Source organism: Heloderma suspectum, chromosome 5 (assembly GCF_057233095.1).
Source record: "Heloderma suspectum isolate Gila_16-S chromosome 5, 16-S_ref, whole genome shotgun sequence".
NCBI classification, from domain to species: domain Eukaryota; kingdom Metazoa; phylum Chordata; class Lepidosauria; order Squamata; family Helodermatidae; genus Heloderma; species Heloderma suspectum.
In genome coordinates, this window is record NC_139462.1 from 164,652,598 (window position 1) to 164,672,897 (window position 20,300).

At 44.8% G+C, this 20,300-nt stretch overlaps 2 protein-coding genes across 3 annotated transcripts in view; one reads left to right on the forward strand and one right to left on the reverse strand.

Annotated features, from left to right (window-relative positions):
* The window catches only part of PIK3R4 (phosphoinositide-3-kinase regulatory subunit 4), a 30,807-nt gene extending 20,459 nt beyond the window's left edge, over window positions 1-10,348 (forward strand). Inside the window, exons 13-20 of one of the 2 annotated variants that reach the window (XR_014792312.1) lie at window positions 384-549; window positions 1,761-1,925; window positions 2,710-2,921; window positions 3,510-3,641; window positions 4,674-4,858; window positions 6,039-6,127; window positions 8,156-8,264; window positions 9,735-10,348. Coding sequence is in view for 1 of the 2 variants with exons in the window: in XM_084858206.1 (XP_084714332.1) it covers window positions 384-549; window positions 1,761-1,925; window positions 2,710-2,921; window positions 3,510-3,641; window positions 4,758-4,858; window positions 6,039-6,127; window positions 8,156-8,264; window positions 9,735-9,905 (1,145 nt within the window). In the remaining variant the exon portion in view is untranslated. The remainder of the gene's footprint in view (window positions 1-383; window positions 550-1,760; window positions 1,926-2,709; window positions 2,922-3,509; window positions 3,642-4,673; window positions 4,859-6,038; window positions 6,128-8,155; window positions 8,265-9,734) is intronic. The other variant, XM_084858206.1, reaches the window with a different exon arrangement.
* The window catches only part of LOC146344776 (collagen alpha-6(VI) chain-like), a 96,102-nt gene continuing 85,966 nt past the window's right edge, over window positions 10,165-20,300 (reverse strand). Inside the window, exons 34-38 of the mRNA XM_084858207.1 lie at window positions 20,063-20,159; window positions 19,295-19,966; window positions 15,019-15,115; window positions 13,607-13,721; window positions 10,165-11,178 (exon numbers count right to left, since the gene is read on the reverse strand). Coding sequence (XP_084714333.1) covers window positions 13,637-13,721; window positions 15,019-15,115; window positions 19,295-19,966; window positions 20,063-20,159 — 951 coding nt within the window. The 3' untranslated portion in view covers window positions 10,165-11,178; window positions 13,607-13,636. The remainder of the gene's footprint in view (window positions 11,179-13,606; window positions 13,722-15,018; window positions 15,116-19,294; window positions 19,967-20,062; window positions 20,160-20,300) is intronic.

Here is a 20,300-nt window from a genome sequence, read left to right on the forward strand (position 1 = left end):
TGTGCAGCCACCAGTTCTTGGTGGATGGAAAGCACCTTCTCCTCCAGTTACTTTCATCTCTGTAAAACGGTACGTAACTGTACATCTCTGTATAGAACGGTTTGTTTATGTACAGTGTAGTATATTACTACATTTAAGATTCCAGCGTACCATCACAGAATATGCTTGAGAAAAAAATTGTACGCGTTGGCTTATAACTCTTCTTGTAATAACTTTCAGCATCACTGGGACACCGTCAGGTGATACATGTGTATGAACAGTGCCTTTGGTGTTTTGTGTTGCTGCCTTCATGACAATTTCCCAGTTCGGTGGCGGGCAGGTTTGGGTGGGTCCCTTTATGATTTTGCTAGATGGAAAAAAATATTTTTGCCGCTTTTCCTTAGGATGGCATCCTAAAGGGCTTCTGGTTGCTCACCTTCATGAGCATAAATCTGCAGTGAACCGCATTCGAGTCTCTGATGAACATTCAATTTTTGCCACGTGCTCAAATGATGGAACAGTGAAAATCTGGAACAGTCAGAAAATGGAGGGGAAAACTACTACCACTAGGTAATATGAGAGGGATGACCAGCTTTTGCACTGGGAGAACTACATAGCAACCATCTGGGTTATGAAGTTAAGAACATGCCTACAGTGTTTGGAGATGTTCAGATGTTTCTGTTACAAGTGTGTGACTAAAGGGGTAGCTTGCAGCATTTTAAAATAAGATTTCCTTTGATTTATATCATTCCTATTTGTGTATTATAATGTATATCCTGCTCTATCCCATGGGTTCAGGGCAGCTTGCAGTGGTTTTTCTAAATGCAGATAGTCCTATTAGGGTCACAGTCTAAGGTAATTCCATGGTCTGGGAGATAAAAGAATCCAAATGAAAAGAAAATGACACGGTAAGCATAGGCTGGATGACTAACTGAAGGGTTAATCATGTCTAATTGAAGTCCCATTGATTTCAGTGAGTCTACTCTAAGTATGATTACATCTAAATCCAACCCTTTAAATCTGTTATTACGAAACAATCAAAATGCCCCTACCACATCATAAACAGCCAGTCCAAAAAGCTATCTGAAAGAGAATGCTTTTGGGAGACAGCCACTGCCTGCTCAATGCCCACTGTTAAAGAGGTGGTGCAGAATTAAGTGGGATGGGTCATGGTTCTCTGGAGCGCTGCCCAGGTGGTGGATGGATCTTCCCTTCCAGGCTCTCAAATGCTCCACCTCTGGAGCAGCAGCACTGTCTGTCAGTGGTGACTCTTGGAAGAGTTGCTGCAGAGTGGAATATGCTGGGAAGAAAGTAGAGCTTTGTTCCAGATGGGGGTGGTGTCTCTGGACCTCTGATTTGATAGGACCAGTTCTTTTTGTTCCTAGATTGAAAAGTAAAATCTTTGAAATCAAATTTCCAGACAAAGGTAGTCCTTTATTATCTAACCAAATGAGCTACAGCAGACATACTACTTAAACATTCTCCTCAACAATCCTCTCTGAGCACAATTGATCTTAAATCATGTGACCCATGTCTCTCCCAAGACATCCTGGGAATTGTAGATCTGTGATGAGAGCAGGGCTCTCTTAACAGAGAATGATCATTATCCTAACGAACTGCAGATTACTAGGATCTTAGGGAAGGTGCTGTGGTAAATGAAGTGTAAGCAACTCACTTTGTTTGTACTATTTCCTCTGGGATGTTTTATTGAGCCTTAGTGGATCTTTGGAATTGTTAGAAAACAATCCTTGAAAAACGTTTCTTTCCATTTCTTACAACAGATCAATTTTGACATATCCTCGGATTGGAGGGCGTGTGATGACACTTACTTTTTGCCAGGGTTCTCACTACTTGGCTATAGCTTCAGATAATGGAGCCATCCAGCTTCTTGGGATTGAAGCTTCCAAATTACCCAAATCTCCTAAGATTCATCCAATACAAAGCAGGTGTGTTTCAGTCCTTTGATACTTCCCATTGGATATCTGTTGGGCTTGGTAGCAAGCTCTTATTAATAGTCCCTTTCTACTCAAATATATTTGTAAAAGTCACACAGTGCAGTGAGGTGACACAGGCCTGGTCTACACTCACAGCAGAATGAATTGCTAGAGTCCTGATCCTACAGACTGCAGGATCACATGTTGAATGCTCTCTTATGTTAAAAAGCAAACAAACAAAAATATTCCTTGCAAGTAGAAAACTAGCATGTAGCATGCAAGCTGGGCTACCTTTTCCCCTGATGTGGCAGGATGTTTCTTTTTACTTGAATTGTTTTTTTTAACATGAGGGAGCATTGAAAAATGTTGTCTGAATTGATACACTCCACTGTAACACCCCAGGATTCTCCCACCTCATTCTCCTGTATGTGTAGAGCTATAGTTACTACACCTCTGTGTATATTGTGCTTATTGTGGCCACTGAGGAGAACAGAGGCATATTGCTTTAAGAGAGCATTTGCTCATGGCCCACCACCCTTTCCCTTTTCCTGCCAGGAAGGTCATTCTCTTCCATGATTTGTGAGAATACTTGGGAAATGGTAAGCAAATACCTACTATACCTAGGAAGAGAATCTCCAATTGGATCTAGACTTGGCAGTTCCAGCAAACTACATACCACCCAAAATGCAGCATGATGGAAGGCTCTAGGAAAGAGAGAAAGTCCTCAAGGGTGCAGGCCATGTGAAATGTCAATGAATGATATTCAAGTTTGCCTTCTTTGCTTTACTCTACTCAGGTTTTTAGATCAGAAGGATGATGGCTGCGTGGTAGACATGCATCATTTTAATTCAGGAGCCCAGTCAGTGTTAGCTTATGCCACCGTGAATGGTTCCTTAGTGGGATGGGACCTGCGATCTTCTAATAATGCCTGGACACTAAAACATGATTTACGGTTGGGACTTATAACCTCATTTGCTGTTGACATACACCAGTGCTGGCTCTGTATCGGTAAGATAACATTTTGATGGGAGTAGGGGTTGTTAAATAATGATACGTATTTAATGATATGTATTTAGAATTGTATAAATAAAATTGCCGTTTGGGGATGATAGCAACTATGCTTGCTTTCAGGAAGGCCAGTCTAGGCAGGTTCTTGGAGAGCTGCCCAGATCTGGGTTCAACTCCCACTTCTGCTGTGGACTTAATGTGGGCGAATCAGGCTTGGTTTCCCATTTGTAATATGGGAACTAATAGTGACTTGCTACACAGGGCTATTATGAGAGCAAGTGCAGTATAGTATCTTTGCAAATGATATGAAAAGGTATAAATGATTAGCAGAAGGGAAATATGTTTTTCGCTGTGAGACATGTTGATGTATGTACAATCAGGGTTGCTGAAGACATTATGTCAGTGTCATTAAGGACACAATCCTATGCATATTTAGAGAGAGAAAAGTTCTACAATTCCCAGCATTCCCCAGCCGGCATGGGGAATGGCTGGTTGGGGAATGCTGCGAATTGTAGGACGTTTTCCTGTCTAAACATGCATAGAATTGTGTCCTAAGTTGCTGGTTGTGCTTATGTTTTTCTCCATAAGGAACAAGCAGTGGTACCATGGCATGTTGGGATATGAGGTTCCAGTTACCCATCTCCAGCCATTCCCATCCTTCCAGGGCACGGATTAGACGCCTACTTATGCATCCCCTCTCCCAGTCATGGGTGATTGCAGGTACAATTTTTTCTCTTTCCTGTATCAGAGTACATGTAACGTTTAGGGCTTTTATAAATGTCTATAACCATTTCCAGTCATTCCCTTCATGCACATGAGGGAGGAAGCAGGGCTGTGCCCGCTGGCTTTGACCCCGACATTGGTGCTCCCCACTGGCCCCAAACTCTGTGTGTCAGCACATGGAGGGAATGACTGAAAGGGGCTTGTTTCTGCAAGCATTTTATATCGGTTTTAAAATGGTGTTTACCACTACATGGGCCTCTACTGTGGTAGCATTTGCAGGTTTCATTTTCAGAACTGTAGGGAATCTAAGGGGGAAATTCACCTGGGAGCCTGTGGGGCTGTTGGGGAAAGAGCCAGAATGTGGGGGCAACTCAGTTCAAGTGGGGAGCGTAGCCACTCTGCCAGTAGTTGCAGAGCTGCTGTGGTTGTGGCTTAGGGGATAAACCAGGGGTGCACAACCTGCAGCCCCTCAAGAGTGCCGTGACTCTACCACCATCACCAAATTCCTCCCCGCCTCTTCATTCCCTCCCCCAGAGTTCTGCGTATAAAACACGCTTTTCCCGCTGCTGACAATGAAGAAAGAGCAGGCTGCATCGGGATCACTAGGGGAAGAGGCAGAGAGAGAGGTCTCTCTGCTCCCTCCCCCAGAGATCCTCATATAGATCACTGGTGTGTGTGCGCATGTGTGTGCACATGCATGAGTGTGTGGTCCACAACCCCCAAGCCAGTATCACATGTGGTCCTTAACCCCCAAGCCAGTATCACATGTGGTCCTTGGGGCCGAAAAGCACGGCTGATGTAAATGGACGAGGACAATAGTTTGTAGAGTTGCGTGTGGAGCATTTGTTAGGCTTCCTGTTGAGGCTGGACTGAAGCTCTCTGTTAAGAGAATAGGCCAGAATAAGGACCCGGGATGTGAGGGTAAGCTCCACAGGTTCCCTAGGGATAATTTTTCACAAGGATGGATTTTAACGAATGCTATTTGCTAAGATAACTCCCCTTTCTACCCTTTTTATGCTGATGGAACAGAGCAGAAGAGAAAAGCCAGAAATGTAAAGTGTCCCCTTGTTCCATACTTTTAGTTCTTAACTGTTGCCAATGGCTTTTCTGTAGCTGTTCAAGGCAATAATGAAGTCTCTATGTGGGATATGGAAACCGGTGACAGACGCTTCACATTATGGGCCAGCAGTGCCCCTCCTCTTTCAGAATTGCAGGTATGGTGGTGTGATGTTGAATTTTGGGCAGAATGTTGCAGTCCTGTGTAGACTTCTGCTTTTAGAGGAGGGAAATGCATTCAGTGCCAACGTTTACATTTTCAGTAGAGCAGAGATACATAACCTGTATAACCCAGCCTTCCCCAACCTGCTGCCCTCCACTTGCTTTGGACTTCAACTCCCACCAGCCCCACCCAGTATGGCCAATGGTCCAGAATGCTAGGAGGTGTAGTCCAAAACATATGGAGGGCACCAGGTTGGAGAAGGCTGGTATAACCTGTTACACAGAACAGATCCACCAGTTCTAAAAGAGCTTCACTGGATTCCTCTGTATTGCAGGGCACAGCTCAAAGGGCTGGTGTTAATCTATACAGCCCTACATTACTTAGGAGCAGAGTACCTCAGGGATTGCCTGCTCCTGTACAAGATGATTTGCAGTCATCTGGAGAGACTGTTCTTTGGGTGCTTCTACTGGCCAAGATTAGGCAGGTGGCTTCCAGTAATCAAGCCCTTCTTCATAGTGGCCTCCTGTTTCTAGAATGTCCTCTCATAAGTCCAAATGCCTGTGAGCTACCCTTTTGTATTTTAGGCTGCAGGTAAGAATTGTTTTATTTGCCCAGGACTCACGTTTCTGTTTTTATTGGCTATTGTTTTAGGAATTTACAGCACAATCCCATGTATGCTTACTTGGATGTAAGTGCTTCTGAGCTCAGTCTGGCTTACTTACAAGAAAATGTGCATAAGATTGCAGCCTTAGCATTTTATCTGCTACTGTTTGAAGACTTTAGCTTGATATTCAACTGATGTTTTTATTCTCTTTGTATTGTGTTGTTTATCAGTGTTTTAATGTTTTTTGTAACTAGTAAGCTGCATCAGGTTTTTAATGAGGTGGGACAGAAATGTATTAAATAACCATACTTAAAATGGTTGGAAACACATTTTTTAAAATTGAATTTGATTTTTTAAAAGCAACAACACTGCAGTAGTAGAGTAACATATGTTTTGAAGTCCCATTGAATTCATTAGAAGCTACTGCTATATAAGCGTGTTCAGGTTTAGTGCCTTGATGACACAATTGTTAATTAAAATAACTAGTGTTTTATAAAATGTTAAAATATTTTACCAGCAGGGTATATATATTCAAAATATCTGCTTTTCTATTTTCACCTCTGCTTTTTAGCCTTCACCTCATAGTGTTCATGGAATATACTGCAGCCCAGCAGATGGAAATCCTATATTATTGACAGCAGGTTCAGACATGAAGATAAGGTAAACATCCAAGAAATATTTATATTATATCACAGCATTTCACAGGCTATAATCTTGTCTGCATAAAATCCCATGGGAAGTTAAACAAATCCGCTTGTGAGGTACAAAGGAACTTCAACCAACCTATTGGTGGGTGAGAGGGAACATGTTCAGCCATTCTGAAGATAGGACATAGGTACAGGCACTCACTCCTGAAGCCCTGCCACATGTGGTCTGAAACCTCCTATCAAAATGGCACCCTGTTGTAATGGTGTGTATGTGTTTAGCATGACATGTGATAGATGTACTGGTGCAGATATTAAGATCAGGATGTTAAGCTAAGTTCGAGTAGTCTTGTTTAGCTAGTTTTGTGAATTACACTGTACAAGGAAAACAACAAAGTCTTGTGGCACCTTAAATGCTAAGAGCCTTTCTACATGAGGTGTTTATTGTGTGCTTGTGATTCCTCACTCATAGTAGTTTGTGAGTGCTTGACATGATGTCGTCATCCTCCAGGGCCTCTGCCATTGTTTAAAACCATTAGTGGGTTTTTTTTTTTTCTAATGAGGGAAGTCTGGTGTTTCTCTGTATATGAAACACTGGTGTATTGGCGCAATTCTGCTATACCACACCGCCATCCAGTGATTGTGTAATGGACGATATAGAAAGGCAGAGGAAAAAACCCCTGGAAAAAACATGTGAAAAGGAGCTGATCTTAATCCCACAAAGAATCCGGAAGCAGAAGCCTTGGTAAAGTGGCAGGTTAAAAGCCTCATGTAGAAAAGCCCTAACAAATTTATTTTGCCATAAGCTTTCATGGTCGCTGTCCACTTCATCAGATGCATGAAGTGTTATCCTCAAATTGGCAGTTTGTAAACTATGTTGTCATAGGGAATTGAAATGCAAAAAGTACAAGGAAGAGGACATGTACCACATAATACACCCTAGTGGCACCTTGGTAATTAAGGGCTAGTTTACAAGGTCATTCACTTACTTGTGCTTGTCTGGGAAGTATTTGGAAGTGGCAGGAGTGGGTACTTGACACCTGATTCTGTTCCTACATTACGTGGGTGAACGATCCTTTCTATCCTGATGGAAAGGATCAGCCCCTCATCTCATGCTGGCCTGGGAGGCACTCAGAAGCAGCAGGAAGCACTTCCTTATTGCTTCTGAATACCTCTCAGGCTAGCACAAAGTGAGACTGATTCTTCCCACCTTTCCCAAGTGGCATTGGCAGCTTCCATCATGTATGTGTGCGTATGTGTGCACACGGACATTTTACACTGCACTTCAGTTTGTGTCCTTGCTGGATGATCCCCCTCCCAGCCCCCTGTAGGCCATATGATTCCATGTGGGCAGGGCTGAGCCAGACGAATCCCCATCGCTAAGGAGGGAAGGAGGCGGAACAGGCAACGTCGAACGTGACAAGTCCCTGTCGCTCCCCTGGCTTGGCTTCACTGCATGCTTGTGATTGGAGATATCAGTGGAGATTCTTCTCCCCATCTCCCTGGGTAGTCCCCACTGTTCTCTCTGATCTGTATTCAGACATAACAGTGCAGATTCCTCTCCCCAACCCCTGGTACGGGTGGGGCATGTGGAGGGGGCAGGGCTTGCGGTGCCGAGGGGGCAGGTCCTGCAGAGGTGTCACAAGCCTCTTAGGCCCACGGGCTGGGGATTCGACACCCCTGAACTATTGAGCATGATGTTTAGTGTACCTATAGAGCTACCTTAAACAGGTCGCAATCCGATGCACTTATTTGAGAGAAGGCCTTAATGAACTTTGTGCAACTTGCTTCTGAGTAAACATGCTTGGGATCAGGTTGCAAAGCTCGGAAACTGAGTTCATTACAAGTACTGTTTAGAATTTAAGTTTTCCGGAAGCACTGAGAACTGAACACTGGTGACGGCTAGATACCAGACTGGACAGACACATGTTGTGACTGGTATGCCTGTCCTTGTGATAGCAGAGTGTTTTGTTTTTTTTTAAACCTTCATTTTAAAGGCTGAAAGGATTCTATGTAAAGGGTTTACTTTTTATGTCTTTGGCAGATTCTGGGATTTAGCATATCCGGAGAGGTCCTACATTGTTGCTGGAAGTCCTAGCTGCCCATCTGTATCTTATTATAGAAAAATTATTGAAGGCACAGAAGTAGTTCAGGTACATTGCTTCATATTTTCATTTAAGTAATTTCTGTGTTTATTTGTTGCCTTTTTATTTTAGTATTTGTATGTATTAATTTGCCAGGAACAGAACTTCCAGGTTGACTTTTTTCACACCTTACACTTGCAAGATGTTCACCAATTACACGTCTTCCCTTCTCTCCCAAGTCCAAGCTGCACCATCAGCAGTGCAAGAATGCAGCTTTCTACTGCTCGTTCCTGTGCATTTTGACTTAACGCCAGATTAAATCCCCAGTTGTCCATGAAGCTCCCTGGGTGACTGAGCCTGTCACTCTCCCTCAGGCTAACCTACCTCTCAGGGTTGTTGTGACTCCAAAATGGGAGGCGAGAGAGGCATAGTTACTGCCCTGAGCTGCTTTGAGGGGGCGGGGGCATAAACGTAATAAACTAATGTTGCAGCATTTTCGTAGAGCATCAAAGGAAACTTCTGTTTGTTTCCTTAATTGATTTTTGTTTAAGTTCATAAAATGACACGGGCCTGTTCAAGTGAATCATAGAATCATAGAATAGTAGGAAGGGGCCTACAAGGGCCATCGAGTCCAACCCCCTGCTCAATGGAGGAATCCAAGTCAGAGCATCCTTGACAGATGGCTGTCCAGCCTCGTCTTGAAACACTCCAGTGTGGGAGAGCCCACCACCTCCCTAGGGAATTGGTTCCATTGTCGTCTTGCTCTAACAGTCAGGAAGTTTTTCCTGATGTTCAGCCGGAATCTGGCTTCCTGTAACTTGAGCCCATTCTTCCGTGTCCTGCACTCTGGGATGATCGAGAAGAGATCCTGGCCTTCCTCTCTGTGACAACCTTTCAAGTACTTGAAGAGCGCTATCACATCTCCCCTCAGTCGTCTCTTCTCAAGGCTAAACATGCCCAGTTCTTTCAGTCTCTCTTCATAGGACTTTGTTTCCAGTCCCCTGATCATCTTTGTTGCCCTCCTCTGAACCCTCTCCAGTTTGTCTGCATCCTTCTTAAAGTGTGGTGCCCAGAACTGGACACAGTACTCCAGATGAGGCCTAACCAATGATGAGTAGAGGGGAACTAGTACTTCCCGGGATTTGGAAGCTATACTTTTATTCATGCAGCCCAAAATAGCATTTGCCTTTTTTGCAGCCACATCACATTGTTGGCTCATCTTCAGCTTGTGATCGACAACAATTCCAAGATTGTTCTCGCTTGTAGTGTTGTTGAGCCACGTATCCCCCATCTTGGGAGTGGGAGTTTTGCCACTATCACTAATGATACCACAACCAATAGACATCTGTGTATATTGATATTCCACATAGCAAACTCAACAGCACTGAATACATTAGCAATTTTCTAGTTACAAAATAGAGTGTATCCAGTGTATACTTACTGGGTGCAGAATGGGAAACCACCTGAAAAGTAGAACCATGTTGTTCTTGTGGGGTTTTTTGGCTGTCTATATTTCATGCTTTTTCCCTTCTTTATTAGGAAATTCAAAACAAGCCAAAGGTGGGTCCCACAGATGAAACCCCTCGGAGGGGCCCAGAATCTTTACCAGTTGGACACCATGACATTATTACAGACATAGCTACTTTCCAGACCACTCAAGGGTTTATAGTTACTGCATCACGAGATGGCATTGTCAAAGTGTGGAAGTAAAGCTTGCACTGACTTATATGTACTGTAAATATTTGTAATAAAGATAAATAGTATGGAATTGAGTTTCATTGAAGAATTGCTTCCAGAACATAAGATGATGGATTGTAAAACTCATGAAGGTGACTAGTCTTTTATCAACATTTATCACCAATATTAGTGGCCCTTCCAGAACCTGCCATTGTATTAAAGTAGCATTTTCTAAAACTGCCAAGCAAAATGAGTTAAAATGAAGAAATTGTACTTAACCATGGTATTCTTTGGAAGACTTTAAAATTGTTTAGAAACATGACGACAGCGCTTATATTCCTCATCAACAATATTTATATAAACTTATTTTTTTTACAGACTAAAAGAGAGTGATAAAACAACATTGTTGCACTTTGGTTCATGTATATTCAAACTCCTGTATACTTAATGCTGAAAAATAAAGAGTTTGGATCATTCCTCTGGGTCAGAGTTATAATAAAACGCTAAAAGCAATACTATTGTATATCCAGTCCACTATGAGAGCATGGGTGAGGATCTCAGTTCTAGAGCCTTGGCTTTTTCACACATTGCATTTTGCCCTATATATCAGAGGATTTATCCCTACACAAAAAAACCCCAACCAAATTGCAATGGCATAGAGCATCCCTTGCCACCCAAAGCTTTGCAGCAGAGTGAGAACACAAACAGCATGCTGTATGAAAAGAACTACTGGAACTGAACTTTACAGTGCTACATTTGCTCCAGCCCTCACATGGCTTAAATCCCACTAAGCATAGCTTAAATATAGGGATATTATGGAAGACACACAAGTGCCATGGGATGAACTGAAGTAACATGTAAAAGCCTGTATCCACACGAGCTGCATCCAGTGTTCTCACCACAACGCTGATTCCCCAGGTAAGAAGCAGACGTGGCTATGGTTTTTAAATAGGACACTGGGATGACTCCAGTAACATACAGAAGGGACCTAATTCAACCAGCTCATAGGTGGTATCCAGAAGTCTAGCTTTTCCAAAGACAACTCTCTTGCATCAAAGTGTACTTAATTTTTAACCTGTCTTTGTAGAATTATCAGTTTTCATCTTCCCCAGAGGTCATCCATGCTTCCTCGTGTGTTTTTTTTTAAAGTGCCTTTTTTAAATGGAGATTTGCCTTTCAGTTTTTTAATCAGTGGACTCCTCAGAGGTATTGGGAACAACAACAAGCGTGGTACAGTACTGCATGACAAGCTTCTGGGGAGGTTTCCTTCATCAGTATAATTGCCACTTTGCTCATTTCTAAGTACCTGAAAGTAAAATGGAGAAAGTGAGAAAAAGTCTTGATCACACTCCTAAGTTCCTAGTAGTCATGTCAACCTTTATTGTTGCAAGGTAATGACTAACTGGCTACATAGAGCTCACAAGCTCAGTAGATTGTATTTACATTTACCCAGGAGTGTATAAGGATATTTCACTGGCAGTGATAATCAGAGCCAGTTAGTTTTTCCCAAGCTGGAAGAAACACAGGAGTATTATGGGATAGAAATGACCCAGTAAGGGTTGGACTCTTGGCAGGAGAAAACTGGGATGCTTGTAGCAGTCCAGACAGGGGTCGGATCCAGCATCTGCCTTCTGTGAGAGGAAGGGCTCCGCTTGTAGAAGGTTCCTCCATCCAATTTTGGGGGATCCTCCTGCCTTTCCACACCACAGCTCATCCCATGCAGCAGGGTCTCCTGACTGTGTAGCATTTTTCAGAGGCCTGGAGGGTCCACTGTGGAAAGGAGGGGGCGGGGAAGTCCATTTCCACCCATGCAATTGATCAAGAGTAAACCTGAATCCAATCCAAGAAGTGGGAACTGCTCTGTTTTATTGGACCCCCTTCTTGCATTTCCCCATCCACCTCATACTCAGCCTGCATTGCAGATCCTTTTTGCCCTTCTTCCATGCCTAATGATTCTGCCAACCTGCAAGATATTTCTATATTCACTTGCAAAACACATGAGTGTTTTCAGACAACCTTCAAATTAAAATACTGTTGTTTTTTTAAAAAAGTGGAATGCTGACAAAATTATTCATGATTACATCCCAGAGAATACATCTCAGTAAGACTTCAATACAAAGTTAAATGTTTAACTCTTCTTAATTTCGAATGTCTCTTACAGTGCAATCCTATACATGTCTACTCAGAAGTAAGCCTTACTGAGCTCAATGGGTCTTATTCCCAGGTAAGTATGTATAGGATTGCAGCCTTAATGATCACTCAGGCCACTGCATTTTGAGATTTTCTTTTCTGGTTTTGTCTGAGCCAGTGAAGTACGTGGTGAGGACAACTTGTCTGTGGGAAAAGAAACCGCATTATGGTTCAGTAGGCCCAGGCAGGGGCAGTGTCAAGGGTAGGCATGGCTGGGCACCTGCTGATGACCCATATCCCAGCAGGGACCCCTTGACGAGCACGCCAGAGTTGTTCCTCCTTTCCACTGTAGCAACTTGCTTGTTCACCTGCCTCACTCTGGACCAGAGAATGGTGGTGGTGAGAAGGAAGGACAGTAGATGCTATGTCCAACTTGCTCCCTGGTTCTGAGCCTGTCAAGCAAGCAAGTGGTCGCAATGATGAGAAAGAGGATGAGGAGCAATAGAACTGGTGACAATGGCAGTGACAAGGTAGACTCACTGTGGGAGGGGGCCCACTGGGGGATGTCTTGCCCACGGGCCCTCCAAAACCTGGAGCCAGCACTGGGCCCAGGCGTCCACTCTTGCCAGCCTTGTGAACAGTGGCTCATCAGTGCCCCGACCTAGTTAATGGCCAGTCTTCTTCTGACCCATGTGCCCTCTAGATCTCTAACAACAGGGAAAGGATGGCTGCGTATCCAGAAACTTTACACATACTGGGTTGTATGCAATGATAGCCTAACATAAGTCCCATTCATTTCAATGGGTCTACTCTAAGTAGGACTAACATTGCATGGAACGCATTGTTGCAATAGTGGATATGCTACATTGTGAGTTTTTTAGGCATATAGGGAAGAGGGAAGAGTACCAGAAATATGCCGCAGCTCCGCTTTAGTTGGGATTCAGCAATTCCAATACAGAATTGCTGCCTTCTCTGCGCTATTGCTCCCTTGACATCCACACTTCTTGAAGGAATGGAAATAGAAACGGATTCTTGAGTATATTCACACTGACCACTAGGTGGAGGTGCAGCACAGATGCTGAGAGTTTCACTATGGTGGTGGGATGGTCAGTATTCTCACCAGTTGTCATTTCTGCCGGTAGCCCCCTGGAACTTATGGGGATTAACATAGCCTTGTTGTACGTATAACCGGTTTAAGAGATTTGAAGTCCATTCAGCCCCCTTTATTAGAGTCTGAGTCTTAAGCATTTATCTGCATTTGCATCCATATTACTTTTAGGGCATGATCCAGTCTCAGCACACATAGCTCTCCGTCTGTGAAAGGGAGACTGATGGGGCAGGGACATCAGGAGCAGGGGAATGCCTTGTGCAGAACTAAGCATGCAGGGAGAACGAAGGAAGGAAGGAAGGAAGGAAGGAAGGAGAGAGGTGTTAACAGTTTTATACTGTTTAAATTGATTTTATCTGTACGCTGCCCTGAGATCTTAATGACGTAGGGCGGGATACAAATGTTTTAAATAAATAAAAATAAAATGTATCATTTCATTAGATTGTTCCGTTCTATGTATTTTTGAAAGATACCTATTATACAAACTTCTACTTACAACGGTATGATGCCCACTGCTGATGAAATCTTAATGGATAGGCCGGTACTTCAGGAAAACAGGTTCTGTTTCTAGAGGATAATCTCCACTCATCATTGTCTCACCAAAGGCAAAACTAGGCATGAGATAACATTAATGTAAAATTACTCTTACAAATTCGTCATTACCAGCCCTTTCCTATGACTCTGTGTTTGATTCAAGGAGTGTCCAGGATAAGTGAAGAAGCTGACAGGTGCAAGGCCGCACCTGGCGTTGCTGAGCAATCCACTGAAGCCTATCCCCAACGCTTTGGGCTTGTACAGCAGCAATCCGTGCTCCTGTGCAGATGCTTCCCCTACTCTCCTGGAGTGCTGGCAATGTGGGAAGGAAGACGGGACTTCCATAGGCCCAGCACATGTGATCTCAATAGTTCACTACCAGGCTGGGGGCAAGGTGCTTGTGGGATTTGTGCCTGAAACAACAAAATCATTGACCTGCCCTGGGTACTGTGTACCTTAACGGGGGGCGGGGGGGGGTCAGGGAGGGAGCCATTTGCTGCTCTGCAGCAAAATGTCTTGGGTGGGCCCTGCTCACACTTCTATTATCGTTTGCAGAACGCATTCTTTATGCAGAGGAGTCCACTGTCACTCACTGGTTTGGGCTGCATTAATAGAAGCATAGCTTCCAAATCCCGGGAAGTACTAGTTCCCCTCTACTCAGCACTGGTTAGGCCTCATCTGGAGTACTGTGTCCAGTCCTGGGCACTACACTTTAAGAAGGACGCAGACAAACTGGAGAGGGTTCAGAGGAGGGCAACGAAGATGATCAGGGGACTGGAAACAAAGCCCTATGAGGAGAGACTGAAAGAACTGGGCATGTTTAGCCTTGAGAAGAGAAGACTGAGGGGAGATATGATAGCACTCTTCAAGTACTTGAAAGGTTGTCATGGAGAGGAAGGCCAGGATCTCTTCTTGATCATCCCAGAGTGCAGGACACGGAAGAATGGGCTCAAGTTACAGGAAGCCAGATTCCGGCTGAACATCAGTAAAAACTTCCTGACTGTTAGAGCAATGGGACAATGGAACCAATTCCCTAGGGAGGTGGTGGGCTCTCCCACACTGGACGCGTTCAAGATGAGGCTGGACAGCCATTTGTCAGGGATGCTCTGACTTGGATTCCTGCATTGAGCAGGGGGGTTGGACTCGATGGCCTTGTAGGCCCCTTCCAACCCTACTATTCTATGATTCTATGGTCCTAACCCTGTAGGAGGGGCCATTTTAGTATTCCCATTTCAACAGATGGGGAATTGAATAAACCATACAGCTTTCATTTATGCCCATGTATAGATCATAGAACTATAGATACTTGTCTTCATGTATTATGTTCACCTGTAGCAGGTCAGAGCAAAAAATAATGTCTGGAAACAAACTCACCCAGGATTTTGTAACTGTGGAGTGTACAAAGGCTTCTCTGTATTAATTTGCGCACATTCTGTCCTGAGCTCTGCTGGAGGATAGCTGTTGATTTCACCTATCGAGATAGAGAATATAATTATCGCAGAAGGTTTCCCCAAATGGAGAGACATTGAGAGTGGGTAAGATAAGTGCACTTCATTCACCCAAACACCTGATAACCTTGGTTGGGAAATGGGTAGTCTCCAGTCCTGTGCCAGAAGCAGGCTTTGCAGGGACAGGGACACCGAGGGCCAGCCCTTTAGCCCCTGTTTAGGTACAGAGTTTACTGGTATATTCAGCTCAGTACTATCTACCTCAAGAGAAGACAACCTGGTTCCTGACTTGTGTTGCAGATAACTTCCTCCTACAGAAAGTAGAGGGAGGAACTAGAGGATCGGTTATCCTTGGCTTGATCCTAACCAACAGAGATGACTTAGTGGATAAAGTAGCAGTTACAGGAACTCTGGAGGAAAGCGACCATGTTATACTTGAGTAGGGATGGCGGAGAAATTCGCCACAGACTCCAATGAGGCTGAATTCTTTGGAATCCGGCCCCCCGGAGTCTGTGGTGGAATGGACTAACCCCCCCGCCACCCCCCGAAATCCCCCCCAGGATGGAACTTATCTGGTGGCAGCTGGTCCAGGTCGCCATCTGCATCCACGGCCAGGCTGCAGAACCAAATGGCGTCTGGTGTAGTGGACGCCATTTGCGTCCCTGCTGCCTTTGGCTGTGATTGGCTATGTAAATATTTACGTAGCCTATCATGGCAAAGAGCAGGGACACAAATGGCATAGCAGACACCAAATGGCATAGCCAATCACGGCCAACCGCATTGCCAATCAAGGCCAGCGGACAGCCAAATGGCGTAGCCAATCACGGCTAACGGCAGGGACGCAAATGGCGTCCACTACGCCATTTGTGTCCCTGCCATTGGCCGTGATAGGCTACGTAAATATTTACGTAGCCAATCACGGCCAACAGCAGGGACGCAAATGGCATCCCCTAAACCAGACGCCATTTGTGCCCGCAGACCAGCTGTGGTTGGAAGTCCGGCAGTGGCCAGAGCTGCTGGCGGCTCTGTGGAATCCCCGCAAAGCGGAGCCAGGAGGAGTCCAGGGGGAGGGACAGATCGCCTCCCCCGCCCAGCGGATGCCCCGGAACAGAACAAGGTAAGTGATCCGCCCACCCCTATACTTGAGTTCTTGGTTCTAAAGGAAGCAAAAGCCGAGTGTAGCCAAACGCGTACCCTGGAGTTTAGGAAAGCTGATTTTAATAAACTCAGAACAATGATAAGTAAGGTCCCATGGCAAGCGACTCTAATGAGAAAAGGAGTCCAAGATGGGTGGGAGTTTTTTAAAAAGGAAATTCTCAAGGCACAATTACAAACAATTCCAACAAGAAAAAAGGTGGAAGACAACAGAAGAAGCCAATGTGGCTTCACAAAAAGCTTAGAGATGACCTGAAAACAAAAAGGGACACATATAGGAAGTGGAAGGAAGGCCAAGCGACGAAGGAAGAGTACAGATAGGTAGCATAGAATTGCAGGGATGGCGTCAGGAAGGCTAAAGTTGAGAATGAGCTGAGGTTAGCAAGGGAGGCTAAAAGCAACAAAAAGACTTTCTTCAGCTACGTGCACAGTAAAAGACAAAGGAATGAAATGGTGGTTTAGCTATTAAATAAGGATGGGAAAATGATAACAGATGACAAAGAAAAGGCAGAAGTGCTCAGTTCCTACTTTGGCTCAGTCTTCTCCCAGAAGAGGATCTATGAGCCCCCTGCCAAAGGTGAAATACAGGCTGAAGGGGCAGGATTGCAGCTTGAGATCGATAGGCATATGGTCACCTAATTACTTTGAATGAGTTCAAATCTCCAGGGCCAGATGAACTGCATCCGAGAGTAATAAAGGAACTGGCAGAAGAACTCTCAGAACCACTGTCTATTAACTTTGAGAAAGCAGGAAGGAAGGGAGAAGTGCCAGATGACTGGAGGAGGGCTAATGTTGTCCCTGTCTTCAAAAAGGGCAAAAAGGAGGAATCTGGGAACTACAGACCAGTCAGTCTGACATCAATCCCTGGGAAAATTCTGGAGCAGATGATAAAGTAATCCTTCTGTAAGCACCTTGAAAACAATTAGGGATGTCAGAGAATTCCACCACGGATCTCGGTGAGGCCGAATGCCAGTGCATTCGGCCCACCGAAACCCATGGTGGAACGAAGCCCCCCCCCGCGAAAGGTGAGCGAAATGGGACACTTACCTGGTGCCGTTTGCACTACTTTGCGAATGGCGGCCGCATCTGCAGCTGCCATTTGCTTCTTCATTATAGCCATTCGCTTCTTCATTATAGCCAGTTGCTTCTTCATTATAGCCGTGATAGACTTTGTAAATAATTACGTAGCCTATCACGGCTAACGCAGGGACGCCATTTGTGTCCCTGCAGAGGCCGTGATAGGCTACGTAAATATTTATGTATCCTATCACGGCAAAAAAATGGAACGCAAATGGTGGCCGCCATAGCTGCTGCCATTTGTGTTCCTTTTTTTTTTTTTTGCTGTGATAGGCTATGTAAATATATACATAGCCTATCATGGCAAAAAACGGGGACGCAAATGGCGCTGGCTACGGCGGCCGCCATTTGCGTCGCTGTGCAGCTCAGCAGCCGGATGTCCGGCTGTGGGCGGCCCCCGGCCGGCGGCTCCATGGAGTTGCTGCGGAGCGGAGCTGGCCAGGGAGAATTTCGGGGGGAGGGACGGAGCATCTCCCCCCCACCGCGAATGTCACCCTTAGAAAAGGTAAGTGACTTTCGTACATCCCTAAAAACAATGCAGTGATTACTCGAAGCCAACATGGATTTGTCAAAAACAAGTCCTGCCTGACAAATCTGGTCTCATTTTTTTTATCAAGTACCCTCGCTTGTGGACTGTGGGAATTCTGTGGACATAATATACCTCAACTTCAGCAAAGCTTTCGACAAAGTGCCCCACGATATCCTGATTAGCAAACTAGCTAAAAGTGGGCTAGATGAAACAAGTATCAGTGGGCTACAGAATCGGACTCAAAGAGTGCTTATCAATGGGACCTTCTCAAACTGGGGAGAGATAACGAGCGGGGTACCACAGGGCTCAGTCTTGGGCCCAGTGCTCTTCAACATTTTTATGAATGACTTGGAGGAGGAGGTGCAGGGAATGCTGATCAAATTGCAGATGACAAAAAATTGGGCGGGATAGCTAATACTTTGGAAGACAGAAACAACATTCAAAGTGAACTTGATAGGCTAGAGTGCTGGGCAGAAAACAACAGAATTACATTTAATAGGGATAAATGCCAAGTTCTGCACCTAGGAAAAAGAAAACAAATGCACAGTTACAAGATGGGCAATACTTGGCTCAACAATACTAACGGCGAGAAGGATTTTGGAATTGTTGTCGATCACAAGCTGAAGATGAGCCAACAGTGCGATGTGGCAAATGCTATTTTGGGCTGCATGAATAGAAGCATAGCTTCCAAATCCCAGGAAGTACTAGTTCCCCTCTACTCAGCACTGGTTAGGCCTCATCTGGAGTACTGTGTCCAGTTCTGGGCACCACACTTTAAGAAGGATGCAGACAAACTGGAGAGGGTGCAGAGGAGGGCAGTGAAGATGATCAGGGGGCTGGAAACAAAGCCCTATGAGGAGAGACTGAAAGAACTTGGCATGTTTAGCCTTGAGAAGACTGAGGGGAGATATGATAGCGCTCTTCAAGTACTTGAAAGGTTGTCACAGAGAGGAAGGCCAGGATCTTTTCTCGATCACCCCAGAATGCAGGACACAGAATAATTACAGGAAGCCAGATTCTGGCTGAACATCAGGAAAAACTTCTGAGAACCACTGGACTCTCCCACACCGGAGGCATTCAGGATGAAGCTGGACAGCCACCTGTCAGGGATGCTTTGACTTGGATTCCTGCATTGAGCAGGGGGCTGGACTTGATGGTCTTATAGGTCCCTTCCAACCCTACTATTCTATGATTCTATGGTGCACTCCAGGGGTTGGATGCAGATTTAGGCATGTGCAATAGGGCTGGTGGAAGTACACCCCCCCTCCCTGCAGCAGCCCCTCCAGCCCCATGAAAATGTTACACAGGGACTCCCCTGAGAAGAAAAGCTTGCTGTCATTCCTTTGTCGTATATGCAAAAGATGCAGGAGAAGTATTGCATCTCAGTTTACCTTCTGAGCTCTCCACAAATAAAGCAGTCAGCTAAAGTGCAACAACTTACCCTTGAGGAGGCGCACAAACGGTTTCAGAAAATTCACTGCATATCCCAGCTCGGCCTTGTGACTTCTGCCAAGCTGTACCAAGTGGTGCTCCAGGGGCAGGCTTGCCAGTTGCCCAAGTTCTGTGGCATCATACTCCTCCCCTAATGAGAGCACAAAGACCGCATAGCCCTGGCACTTGGCTCTCAGGGACGCATCGCTCAAGACGTCCTTGTCCCACTGACTTGTTTCTCCAGCAGATATAACAAAAATAGCCTTATATTTTCTCTGGTTGGGTGTTCCTGAAAATATGTTATTGATTGTCCACTGAATGGCATGGCCAACAGCAGCTGATCCATTCAGTTGCTGGACAGACTCCTGGATGTGCCTCCTCATTCGCCCTTTACTGCTAAAAGTCAGAAAGCCAAACTCACTTTTAACTGGGCTCCTCTGTGTTTGGGGTCTGAATTCCAGTGGAGCATGGCTCACCACAGCCACCCTGTCACCAATCCAAGAGGTCTGTGGGTCAGCAGAAATGTCAAAGCTGTCAAGTGCTGTGCTTAGGAAATCTTTCAGTTTCTTAAATTCAGCAGGGCTTATTTTCCTTGAGCTTTCCAAAATGAAAGCAGCATCCATGTAGGCCGAAGGTGGGGAGGTTTCCAGGCGGAAGCAAGATTCATCTGGGTCGCATTTGTCTGCAAATGGATACACAATCATTTTAACAGGACAATGCGAGAAAAGAGAAGTTTTGACTGGAGGGCTGGTTCCCATGTTCTTTTATTAGCTCTTACCATAGCAAAGCACGCACGACTGTAGTCTTTGTAAGGCTGGAATATAATCTCTGTCTTGATGAATATTGATAACCTGAAACAATCTGGTGTTATCCATCTAAATGAATAAAAGATGTGAAAATCCTTTAATTCAGAAGACAGATTAGAAGATTTGTGGTCTTTTTTGCATCAATGGTAAATCCAAGCTAGGGTTGTTGTTTTTTTAGAGAAACAACTTACTTAAATTAGGGCTTGATTT